The sequence below is a fragment of the Grampus griseus genome (genome assembly GCF_964374135.1).
Source record: "Grampus griseus genome assembly, chromosome: 20".
NCBI classification, from domain to species: domain Eukaryota; kingdom Metazoa; phylum Chordata; class Mammalia; order Artiodactyla; family Delphinidae; genus Grampus; species Grampus griseus.
Window position 1 is genome coordinate 6,688,620 of NC_139014.1, and position 12,507 is coordinate 6,701,126.

Here is a 12,507-nt window from a genome sequence, read left to right on the forward strand (position 1 = left end):
CACCCGGACAGACGATCCGCGCTGCGGTGGTCAGCCGGCGGCGATGCCTGCCCAGGCCTCAGGTAAGGCTCCCCGGCGGCGCCGTTACGGCCGGGAGCGCCCTCTGACCCCTGGAGGAACATTCCCGAGAGCCCATCCTCGACACTCACACCTACTCCGCTCCCAAAGCGAGGGTCAGAGACCGGGGGCTGCAGGGACTGGGGCGGGAGGGCGAGATGACGGGAGGAAGGTCAACCCTTGGTGACCCGAACGGCGGCCCCCCTCTGCCCCCACCCCGGCTCTGCACCCCGTCTCCTTTCCGCGGGCGGGGTGCGCGCAGGGGTTAGCAGGGCACCCCCCCCTCCCCGCGCCTTAGCCGGGTCCGAGCGCGCACAGCGGAAAGAGAGCGCCGAAGCCGGGAAGAAGCTAAAAGCCCGGACGGCTGGAAAAAGGGGTGTGGGGCTGGGTTGCCGGGATGCCCAGTCAGAGGCACCCGTGTGGTGCCTGTCCAGGCCTCGCAGTCCCTCGAGTAGCTCGGAAAGAAATCCCGTAGCTCTGCCACCAGTGCTTAGCAGCATCCGTCGGATCCGGCCAGGCGCCGCGCCCCGACGGCTCTGCAGCTTTCATCACTGGCTCTAATCGCGACCCACAAACCAGTTTGGTGTCCGGGCCCTCCCCTGAACTGCCGTCGCGCGGAGGGGCGAGCCAGAGGATGGCGGATTCCTCCTTGTCAGTCAGGGAGCCCTCACCCTCTTCCCGCGACCCCTGCTTGCCCATCCCCGCACCCTCCCCAGCGGAGGACCCTATCCTCCACTTTGAGCGCTCCCTCTAGCGGCCGAGGGAGGGTTGGACCCTGGGGGTGGGGGCGGGGAAGATAGTGAAGGTGAGGACCCTGGAGGACAGGAGCTTGTCCTCCAGGGTCCTCTCTAGGCCTGCAGTCCAATCAAAACCTGCCCCTGTAATTCACCAATAATCTCGACCGTTCCGGCCTCTCCAGGACCTGGACAGAACAGGAAGGAAATGCATAAACAGCTAACACTGAGAGCATTCTCTATGCCAGGCATGTCTCTACATGCAGTTACATGTGTTAAATCATTTAATTTTGAAAAATCCCCATCAGGTAGGTATTATGCCTTAATTCCTTCATTTATTCATTCAAGAAATCTTTATTGAACATCTACTATGTAACGGGTACTATTCCATAGTCGTGTATCTGTTTACAGATGAGGAAACTGAGGCACCAAGAGTCTAAGTAGCTTGACCAAGATCACACAGGTAGTAAGCGCCAGGATTCAGCACTAGGCTGTCCTTCTGCCTTGGGGAAGATTCTGGGAAGGCGAGATGGGGCAGTCAGGTCTGGGAGAAAAGGAGCAGGGAGGTGTCCCTGTAAGCTTCAGATGTGCTCAACCTGGGTGGGGGAGCCTGGGAAGAAAGACCAAGATCATCTGGAAAGTCGCCTCCACTGGGCCAGGATGGATGCAAAGGGTTTGATGGGAAGGGTTTCTGTCCATGACTCTGGTGCTGAAATGTCCCCAGAAAATGCCAGAGTCAGTCAGCTAATATTGGTTCAGTGTCCTCCCTGTGCCATATGTGGGGGATGAGGTAAGCAGGAGCTGGTCGCTGCCCACCAGGCACACTCACAGCAGTGCACACCTGCTCTCGATAGATGTCTGGGCAAAGGGAGAAGTCTTCCCAGGAGAAGCGCTTAAGATGGGTGGTGAGGATGGGCAAGAGCCGTTGGTGGAGGGTAGCGGGAGAGGCAGAAGGAAGAACAGGCTGCAGGAGTGACGCGGGGGGGGGGCACAAGACTACATGAGACATGGGGAGTACTCTGGCCGGGCCTGGATGAATGTGGGGAGGAGGTGCCTAGAGTGTGACAAGGGGGCTGGACAAGGAGGGGACAGAACTGGAGCAAGAATGATGTGGAAGACTGGGAAGGGGGGAATCATTGGTAGAATCTTTAAAAGAGTACCAAGTTTTATTATTCTATTTGCCCCAGAAGAGGACCTTAGGAGGTATAAACATTGGGCAGGTTGCACATTGGAGAATGGGGGCCTGAAGAGGCTGCATGTTAGAGCCACGTGTGCCGAGGGTCTTCTGGTAGTTACACAGGGGGATAGTCTAAAGGTCAGAGTCCAAAGGGAGACACAGAGCAAAGCACAGCTAATTAAAATAAAACATGAACACTGATGTGTATAAAATTGATGACTAATAAGAACCTGCTGTATAAAAAAAAGTAAATTAAAAAATTTAAAAAATAAATAAAATAGAGCATGATATGGGACTTCCCTGGTGGTCCAGCGGCTAAGGCTCCGCACTCCGAATTCAGGGAACCCAGGTTCGATCCCTGGTCAGGGAACTAGATCCCATGTGCCGCAACTAAGAGTTTGCGTGGCGCAATTTAAAAAAAAAGATCCCGCATGCTGCAACTAAGGACCCGGCGCAGCCTAATTAATTAATTAAAAAGAAGTAAACTTAAAAAACATAACATAAAATAGAGCATGGTAGTGGATGCTTCAGCAACAAGCATGGGTGCAGTGAGGGTGCCAAAAGGGGCACCTAGTCCAGCCTTGGCAAGGGGGTTCAGGGAAGGCTTCCTAGAGGAGGTGGGGCTCCACTGAGTCCTGAGGACACAACCGCAGTCATCCAAGGGGCAAGTGGGTGGGCACCATGGGCAAAGGGTAGGGTGTGGGCAAAGACAGGGAAGTGAGTAAAAGCAGGGGCATTCTAGGAACTAGGCATCAGGATGGCATATGGCCCGTGGGCAAGGGAGTGGGGGTCTGAACACAGGGCTAGAGAGGAAAGTTAAGACCAGACCAGGAAGCAACAGCGGCTACCCTGCCTTGATCACCTTGTGCACCCCAAGCCCATACTAAACATACGCTGCCTTGTTTCATTTTGAAAGGCCAGGCAGGCCATGCTAGATAGTTTGGACTCTATAGTGAGAACAGTGGTTGCCTTTGCAGGGGAAGTAGGGGAGAGGCGCAGTGGGTAGGGAGACCAGTCCAGGAGAGAGAAGAGGGAGCCATGGACCAGGGTAGTGCTTGTGGTAAAGAAAAATCTCAGAGCAGTCCTTAAGCTGGAATGCACAGGGATGAGGGGAGAGGCAAGGCAGACACTTGGTTCCCTGCTGGGAGACATGGGGATGGAGTCTCCGCTTGCTGAGACAGTGAATTAGAAAGCAGGCCTCCTGCAGCCTGGACAAGGGGGAGCACCTAGGACCCTGAGCCCCTAGGACCCTGAGCCCAGAGCACCAGGGATGCCAGGGCAGCAGCGGGACCAAGGGAGAGCACCTGGGACAGCAGGGGGTGGTGAAGGAACCTTCCCACCAGGACAGCACCCAGACCAGTGGGGCATCCCTGCACTCCAGTGCAGCGTTATGAGTATTCAAAGGGCCCACGGGAGAAGTGTGCTGGACTCTAGGAAGGGGTCCTGAGCTGCAGGCATGGGGTGACCCAAGATCTGGGTCCAAGTGAAGGGTAACAAAGGGGTCGGCCTGAATGAAAGCTCGGGGCAAGTGAGAAAGTAGCAGGAGACACTCAGGGAAAGAGAAGGGTCAGGATGGTGTTCCCCATGTTGAGCTGTACGTTCATGAGACTTCAAGGAGTTGAGGGAGGGGACAGATGGAAGTCAGTTCTATCAAAGTCAAGGGTATGGGACTTCCCCTGGCAGTCCAGCGGTTAGCACTCTGTGCTTTCACTGACGAGGGCACGGGTTCAATCCCTGGTCAGGGAACTAAGATCCCACAAGCTGTGTGTCACAGCCAAAGAAAAAAGAAAGTCAAGGTCATGGCATTCATGCTCATCCCAACGTGTCCCACGCTCATGGCAGACATTGTCATTCAATCTCAGAACTTTTTCCTTAAACCTTTAATGTGCTTTAAAATTAACTTTAATTACATAAGTAATGTTTGTTTATTTTTTGGCTGCGTTGGGTCTTCATTGCTGCACGTGGGCTTTCTCTAGTTGTGGCGAGCAGGGGCTACTCTTTGTTGCGGTGCGCGGGCTTCTCATTGCGGTGGCTTCTCTTGTTGAGGAGCACGGGCTCTAGGCACTCGGGCTTCAGTAGTTGTGGCACGTGGGCTCAGTAGTTGTTGGTCACGGGCTCTAGAGCACAGGCTCAGTAGTTGTGGCGCACGGGCTTAGTTGCTCTGTGGCATATGGGATCTTCCTGGGCCAGGGCTCGAACCCATGTCCCCTGCATTGGCAGGCGGATTCTTAACCACTGCACCACCAGGGAAGTCCCACTAATGTTTTTTTTTTTAAGAAAAAAAAAAAACTAGAACATTAAACTTCTCCCAATTCTAGTGCCCTCCTCCTTTCCCCAGACGAAACTCCTGTTGTGAACTTGATGGGTGTCTTCTAGATCTTTTAAAAGTAATTTTAGGGACTTCCCTGGCAGTCCAGTGCTTAAGACTTTGCCTTCCAATGCAGGGGGTGTGGGTTCGATCCCTGGTCAGGGAGCTAAGAGCCCACATGCCCCGCAGTCAAAAATCAAAAAACATAAAACAGAAGCAATATTGTAACAAGTTCAATAAAAAGACTTCTTTAAAAAGTAATTTTATATACACCCATATGTACGCAAAATAGAGTATTATCTCAGATCACAGCATTCTTTCTCACCAAGCCCACGCTCAGCCTCAGGGTCCTTCTCAACCCAACACTCTAGGCAACCATTGCCCAACTAATCAGAGTCGGAACAAGAGAGGACACCTACTCGCTCTCCCTGACTTGAGGAGTGAATTTCCTTCCAGAAGACAGAGGGCACAAACTGCGTTTTGGTGGTGAAACGTCACAGCCCTGGAAACTGCCCAGTGGCCAAGCACTGTGCAGATACCCCTGGCTGCCTTGACAGACATCATTACTCCACCTTAAGATCAAGCACTGATGCAGGAGGGTAGGGGTGGGGGGAAGGCGGTCCTCAAGCCAGTCGAAATAAACCCTATGTTTATGTGGAGCACAAAGGGCTTCCATATCCCCTGGTCTGTTTGAATCTTCTCGGGTCCCGTAAGGCAGATGGGGCAGCTGCTTTTATTTCCAACGTCCTGACCAGAGAGGTTGCTTAGCTCGCCTAGGTCCCACAGCGCTTAGAGGCAGAAGCGGAATTGAGCCCAGGACGGCTTGGCAGCCAACCGGAACCCTGTGTCCCTCCCCAGCCCCTACTGAGGCTCCACCCATGGCCTCTCCAGAAGCACAGGAGACTGGAGAGACCCCGGCCAAGGAGAACCACGCGGCCACGGGGGCCGAGCAGACAAGGGCCCCCGCCTCGCCCCTCAGCAGGTCCTGGCTGGTGCGGCACTTCTCACTGCTGCTGCGCCGGGACCGGCAGGCCCAGAAGGCCGGGCAGCTCTTCTCGGGGCTCCTGGCCCTCAACATGGTGTTCCTGGGCGGAGCCTTCATCTGCAGCATGATCTTCAACAACGTGGCCATCACGCTGGGGGATGTGTGGATCCTGCTGGCGACGCTGAAGGCCTTGGCCCTCCTTTGGCTTCTCTACTACACCGCCAGGACCACCCGCTGGCCGCAAGCCGTGCTCCACCGGGACCCGCACGCAGGACCCGCTTGGGTGCGCGGTGAGTGTCGGGGCGCCTGGGGGGATGCAGAGGGGTGGGGAGGGAGGGCTCTTTCCAGGGGAGGTGCCAACGGCCCCCTGGCCCGGCCAGGCTCCCTGGTGCTCTTTGGTAGCTGCGCCATCTGCCTCAACGTCTTCCGCGTGGGCTACGGCATGAGCCACATCCGCTGTAAGTCACAGCTGGAGCTCATCTTCCCGGCCGTCGAGATCATCTTCATTGGCATCCAGGTGACCCGCCTCTCGCAGCCCCTCGCCGCGTGCGTACGCGCCCCGGCCTATGCCTAGAAACAGGCACGTCAGCAAATACCCACACGGCCCAGAGTCTGTACACACGCACCACAGCGCCCCTCCACGTGCCTCTGTGTGCCCACACCCATGCTACCTACATGTGTCAGCATCACACACACACTGCGCCACTGAAACGCAGGCACCTATAGGTACATTTGCCTGTACGTACCTGTGTGTACCTAACTCTACACCCCCGGATATACTGTGCTACTCTTTTTTTTTTTTTAATACAATTTATTTATATTTTTGGTCGAGCGGCATGTGGGATCTTAGTTCCCCGACCAAGGGGCCCCCTGTATTGGAAGCATGGAGTCTTAATCACTGGACCACCAGGGAAGCCCTACAGAGCTACTTTTTTTTTTTAAAGAAGGTTTTTAAATTAATTTATTAATTTATTTATTTATTTATTTTGGGCTGCATTGGGTCTTCGTTGCTGCGCGCAGGCTTTCTCTAGTTGCGGTGAGCGGGGGCTGCTCTTTGTTGCGGTGTGCGGGCTTCTCATTGCGGTGGCTTCTCTTGTTGCGGAGCACAAGCTCTAGGGGCGCGGGCTTCAGGAGTTGTGGCACACGGGCTCAGTAGTTGCGGCTCGCGGGCTCTAGAGCACAGGCTCAGTAGTTGTGGTGCACGAGCTTAGTTGCTCTGCAGCATGTGGGATCTTCCTGGATCAGGGCTCAAACCCGTGTCCCCTGCATTGGCAGGTGGATTCTTAATGCCACCAGGGAAGTCCCCAGAGCTACTCTTCATGAATCTCCAAGTCCCTCCTGAGTTCCTGATCTGTAGGCATTGTGCTCTGTGTTTTGTTTGCATCATCCTTTTTATTGCCCCAATAAGTAGGCTTTCCCCTGATGGACATTTTAGTCCTATTTTAGAGCCAAGGAGACTAAGGCTCAGAGATGTTTTTCCACTGGCCCAAGACCACACAGCAAGGAAACCCTGGAGCCACAAATCCAACCCAGGCTTCCTCACTGTCCCTTCCATTGTAAATACACACGTGCAACTGGAACACATGCCCCATAGTCCCACCACCAACCTTCGCCCCACCCCTAGCCCCTGGGCTCAAGGCCCTTTCTCTTTCAGACCTGGGTGCTCTGGAAGCACTCTAAGGACTGCGTTCAGATCCAGACCAACTTCACTAGGTGAGATGCGGGCATCTTCTCTCCTTCCAACAACTCCTGGGATACCCCTGTCCCCCACTCATGCTGGCCCCCCAACAGCTTCCCTGGACAGGGTGGCCCTGGGGCTATCGGTTAGTCTGGGAATGGGTCCCGGGTGGCCCCTAGGGCTGCCCCTCCTGAAGTTCTAATGGCAGATGGCATCTGGCTTTGGGAGAGAGTGGTCACCCCAAAGGCAGTGATGGTGAACGTGGGGCACCCGGGAAGCCGGCTAGGCTGTGTGGCAGAGTATAGCACCTCCTCCAGGTGTGGCTTGATGCTGACGCTGGCCACGAATCTGCTGCTGTGGCTTCTGGCCGTCACCAACGACTCCATGCACCATGAGATCGAGACCGAGCTCAGCGCCCTCTTGGAAAAGTTCTCAGGTACAGAGGAGACCATGACTGCCCCCCAATCGCTGAATGTACACACACACACACACACACACACACACACACACACACATGCGTGCACGCTACACTCCCTCCAACAGGTGAGGCTCAATGACTCTGCAGAGTTGGGAGAAAGCTCTAGAGACCAGATCACGACTAAACGGAAACTGACATTTGCCAATGGTACCCATCCTGCCCCCATTCTGGGCCTGCCCCATCAGGTGCTGGCACTCTGCAAGCCCGCTCCAGGCATCCGTCTAGCTATCAGTAAGCTAACCACTAATCCTGGCTGAGCTAGTCACTGAGAAGCCCAGGTATCCTCTCTACCCCTGGTATTTGCATTTACTTGCAAGAAACTAAAAAGCCTTCAAGACTGAAAGGAATGTCTTCCTAACACAGTTGTAGGTACCTGGACATATAAGGAAGAACAGAAGGTTTCTGGGCAGAAAGAACTCCCTGGACTGTTCCATGTACCCAGTGCCCTACCTGTCAGTCTGCCCTTAGAGGCCATGTCCCCTAAACCGACATGGGAACATTTCCGTCTGTGGGATTCAGCCACACCTGTATGTATCCACCTCCCCCCGCCCCGGGTGGCATCACCATCCTGACCTGTGTACAGCCAAGCCTTCCCAGCAGACTCATGCATTCACACATCCATTGCGTAAATCTCAGCATGCCTGTATACCGTGGGCATTCTTTATGCTCCAGATCCATTTTTCAGAAGACCTGTGCAAAGAGAATTTTCGGCAAGTGACATCATGGATTGTTTATTATTAAACAATTCAAGCATACAGATGAGTAGGAGAACAGGACATACCCATCACCTAGATGTAAGAATTATTAACATTTTGCCATATTCATTCCAATATTTTTGCTGAATTACGTTGCAGAAATACTGGCATTTCATCTCAGAATATTTCAGTATGCACGTCTTTAAAATCATATCGTTCCCTACATTAGCACACAGGCCATTGTAATTTCTAACAAAATGCCTTAACTTCATCTCCATCCTCTGTATCAATCTATGTTCGACTTTCTCCCATCAGCCCATGAAATGTCTTTTAAAGATGGTTTGTTCAAACGTGCAGTACCTTTGGTGGCTCAGTTCAGTCTCTTTTCCCCTAATGACATTGAGATTTGTCAGGTTGCTTCCTCGTGGTGGCATTTGACTTGTTCCCAAATCCCCTGCTTTTCCTAGAAACAGGAAGTATGGACCAAAGTGTTGATTAGATTTGGGTTGAGCATTTTGGACACCAACATTCCACAGGGGATACTGTGCGCTCTGCAGGGCTCTGCAGGGCGCCTCATCACAAGGCGAGATGTCTGCCCCACAGTGGACGCTGCTGATGGTCGTGGTGTGTCAGCCAGATCCCCCCAGTATAAGGTTACAGGCTTCCCCCTGTGCTCAGCAAGTAATCTGTAGAGGTGCCAAAGACATCATGTGTCAAATTTGGCGCCAAAGACATCATGTGTCAAATGCTTTACCCAAGCTTGGCACTTGAGGTCTAGAATCCCTTTGTCAAGGAATGACCATCCTGGGGACTTCCCTGGTGGTCCAGTGGTTAAGACGCCACGCTTCCACTGCAGGGGGCACGGATTCGATCCCCGGTCGGGGAACTAAGGTCCCACAAAAAAAAAAAAAAAAAGAAGGACCATCCTGTGATTTCTGACTTCTCTCTGTTGGCCTCAGTTTCCACATCTGTAAAATGGGTGGCTGGGTCCCTTCCGCCTCTGCCATAACCCAGGAGGTGAACAGATTGATTTGTGCATCTGGTTTCCTCAGAGCAAGGCCCACCTGAACGTCCCCTCCTGCCCTGCCCCCTCCCAGGCAACAACACCAACACCTGTCTGTGCCTCAACGTCACCGCGTGTGAGGTCTTCCAGAAGGGCTACCTGATGCTCTACCCCTTCAGCACCGAGTACTCCCTCATCTGCTGTGGCATGCTCTTCGTCATGTGGAAGAACGTGGGCCGCCGCCTGACACCCCACACGGGCTCCCACCCCGGCACCCCGCCCTTCCACCTGCACGGGGCCATCGTAGGGCCGGTGCTGGGCCTGCTGGTCCTGGTGGCAGGCACGTGCGTCTTCGTGCTCTTCCAGATCCAAGCAAGTGGCCCTGCCATCGCGCGCCAGTACTTCACCATCTACTACGGCTTCCATGCAGCCGCACTGCCCACTATGAGCCTGGCGTGCCTGGCGGGCATGGCCATCCATGGGCTGGAGGAGCGAGAGCTAGACACGCTCAAGAACCCCACCCGCAGCCTGGACGTGGTGCTGCTGATGGGCGCGGCGCTGGGCCAGATGGGCATCTCCTACTTCTCTATCGTGGCCATCGTGGCCACTCGCCCCCACGAGCTACTCAACCACCTCATCCTGGCCTATTCGCTGCTTCTCATCCTGCAGCACATAGCCCAGAACCTCTTCATCATCGAGGGCCTGCACCGGCGCCCACTCTGGGAAGCAGCTCCCGAGAGCCTGGCGGGGAAGTGGGAGGCTGAGCCTCCCCGCAGGGGCTCCCTGCTGGAGCTGGGCCAGGACCTGCGGCAGGCCTCGCTGGCCTACATCCACTCCTACAGCCACTTCAACTGGAAGCGGCGGGCCCTCAAGGAGATCTCACTCTTCCTCATCCTCTGCAACATCACAGTGAGTGGCGGGGCTGGGAGGCACGGGAGTGGAGCCGGCAAGGAGGCCCCAGAAATCCTCACTCAGGAAGGGATGGATCAAGGGATTGTGCATTGACTGTCCCGAGGGCGACTGGCTTGTCCCTTTGATTGTCAAGGACACAGGCCCCTTTCCAACTAGCTTGATGCTGCCTGAGAGTAGGGAGTGTCCCCCAGCTCCCTGCAAGGTGCCTGGCATGAATGAATGTGCCAAGCATGTAGCTAAGTGCTATTAACAAACATACATATAGGATTTCTACCCTTGGGGAGCTTAGCTGAGGAGACACAGGGGGCCCAGTTAGAGAATTACCAAATCATTAATGATCCGCTGACGAGTCAAAGGAAGAGATCAGAAGGTGCCTGGTTATCTAAAGCATCTCTAGGGGGAGGTATTGACGATGACTGCTCGGTGCCCGGCGGCCGCTAAGTTCCAAGTCCACCTTCCCGTGCATCTCTCTGAATCGTCACACTCACTCCATGCAACAGGCACTATTACTGTCCCTATTTAACAGATGAGCAAACTGAGCCTTATGTTTGACCTGCCGTGTTCCCACAAGCCTGCAAGTGGCAGTCCCGGGACAACTCCAGGTGGTTTTAGCCCATGATGGTAATAGCTGTGCTGGAAACACCTCAGAGGGTGAAAACCTCTGGTCCAGACAGAGCATAAGTAATAAATTGGCCCCAAAGTGTGGTCGTAGCTCAGAGAAGGAAGTGTGGGCCCAGGTGGCCAAGGAAGGCTTTGTGAAAGTTTGATCTGGGCCTTGAGAAACGGGCAGAATTTGGACAGGAGGCAGGGTCGGGGTGGAGCGGGCAGAGAGTCATGACAGCGGAAGAATGAACCCAGAGCAGAAAAAGGTGATGGAAATGAGGGCCCAGGGGAGCCCAGGTGGAGCAGGTTGTACCGTGGTGGTGGCAGCCTGGGGTCTCAGGATCCAGCTGGAGTTTAGGCTGGCCCCAGGCAGGCCAAGGAGGGGGCTGAGGCCTTCTGTGGGATGGGGTGAGGGGGATATAGGGGGAGAGGGGCTGGTTCTGAAAGCCTAAGGGTGAGGGGATGCTAGGGTGGGGGGTATGCTGCAGGAGCTGCAGGTTCTGGGGCCTCCCATGAGCTGAGGGCCTTGGGGGACGGGAGAGCCCCTCCCCCACTCAACAACGCCCTCTCCTCCCCAGCTGTGGATGATGCCTGCTTTCGGCATACACCCCGAGTTCGAGAACGGGCTGGAAAAGGATTTCTATGGCTACCGGACATGGTTCACCATCGTCAACTTCGGCCTGCCTCTGGGCGTCTTCTACCGTATGCACTCCGTCGGGGTGCTGGTGGAGGTCTACTTGGGGGCCTGAGAGCGCCCAAGAAACCCACCCCCTGCACACCCCCGAAGTGCCAAGGCTGGGGAGAACGTAACCCAGATGCCCCATTCCAGGGGGACCTAGACCAGCCTGGATTCCCCAAAGCCTCCTCTTCCCCAGATCCTCACTGGGGTGGGCGGTCACGGCAGCCCAAGGCCAAGGGCAGGACCTGGACACTGAACTGTTAAGGCCCACACCCAGGACTGAGCACACACCTGCCCCCTGCTCGCCACCACAATCAGCGCAGCCCCGGGAAGCCCACACAGCGACTCTCGGGGACGGTCAGCCCTAAATGATTCCGGGGAGTTTGGGGAGGGGCACCCCTACCCGGCCAGGCCTTGGGGGTCTGCCTCCTGCATGGTCCAAGCTCAGCCCAGGACATCTGGAAGCTTGCAGCTGGGCAGGCAGCCCTGCCCTTCTCTCCCCACACACCCTGTCTCCTAATGAGCTGGTTAATTAGCTGCTAGGCAGGGGTCAACAGCTCTCTCCCGCTGACATAAACCCTGTTTGTTTGATCGATTCGGGCTTTGTGGCATTTGCTCCCGGGGACAGAGAGGACACTCTGTGTACATGGTGGGAAGGGACAGTCCTCCTGGGCGGGGCTGTAGGGCTGGGACAGTCCTATTTCTGGGCCACGAGGGGTCTCAACCCTTTGTCTGGTCCTCCCCCTGTCTGATGCACGGGAGGAGGTGGGAAGAGAGGAGCCGGGGCTCTCGCATCCCCCCACCCCTCGCCAGCACACCTTCTCCCCAGGACGGAGCCCCCGGTGACTTTCTGTAGCCGCTCACCCCAGGCCTGCCGATCCTCTGAGCCATCGGGTGGGGAGGGCAGGCACTGACAGCCCATCCATCTCCCTGAGCCCAGCGCAAACAGTGAACCGTGCCCAGGGTGAGGCCCAGGGTGAGGCGCAGGGTGAGGCGCAGGGACGGCGGCCCCGGACCCTGCAGACCAGGCTTGTACCCCTTGCAGCTGGGTGCTGGACCCCCAGCGCTGTCTCACTGGCTGCCTGGGGGCCGTGCAGGAGGCTGGGAGGCAGGCCCCTTGCCTCTCCTGTGTGGGCTCTTTCTGTCGGGGGGGCCACAGCCTGGGGCGTCCAACCCTCCACTTCCCCACCCAAGAAAG

General features: G+C 55.7%; 1 protein-coding gene and 1 long non-coding RNA gene across 2 annotated transcripts; one reads left to right on the forward strand and one right to left on the reverse strand.

Moving 5' to 3' along the window:
* Positions 1-43: 43 nt before the first annotated feature.
* On the forward strand, positions 44-11,379 carry OTOP3 (otopetrin 3; the record flags this gene model as incomplete). Its single annotated transcript, XM_082679114.1, has 7 exons — positions 44-62; positions 5,135-5,551; positions 5,642-5,778; positions 6,916-6,974; positions 7,257-7,375; positions 9,210-10,024; positions 11,209-11,379. 7 exons carry the CDS (start codon positions 44-46, stop codon positions 11,377-11,379), a joined length of 1,737 nt encoding a protein of 578 aa, XP_082535240.1.
* On the reverse strand, positions 3,987-11,881 carry LOC309838125. Its single transcript, XR_014298324.1, has 4 exons — positions 11,713-11,881; positions 8,473-8,575; positions 7,991-8,107; positions 3,987-4,176 (listed from the first exon to the last, which is right to left on the reverse strand). It is a non-coding gene; the product is annotated as an uncharacterized lncRNA (long non-coding RNA).
* Positions 11,882-12,507: the final 626 nt, after the last annotated feature.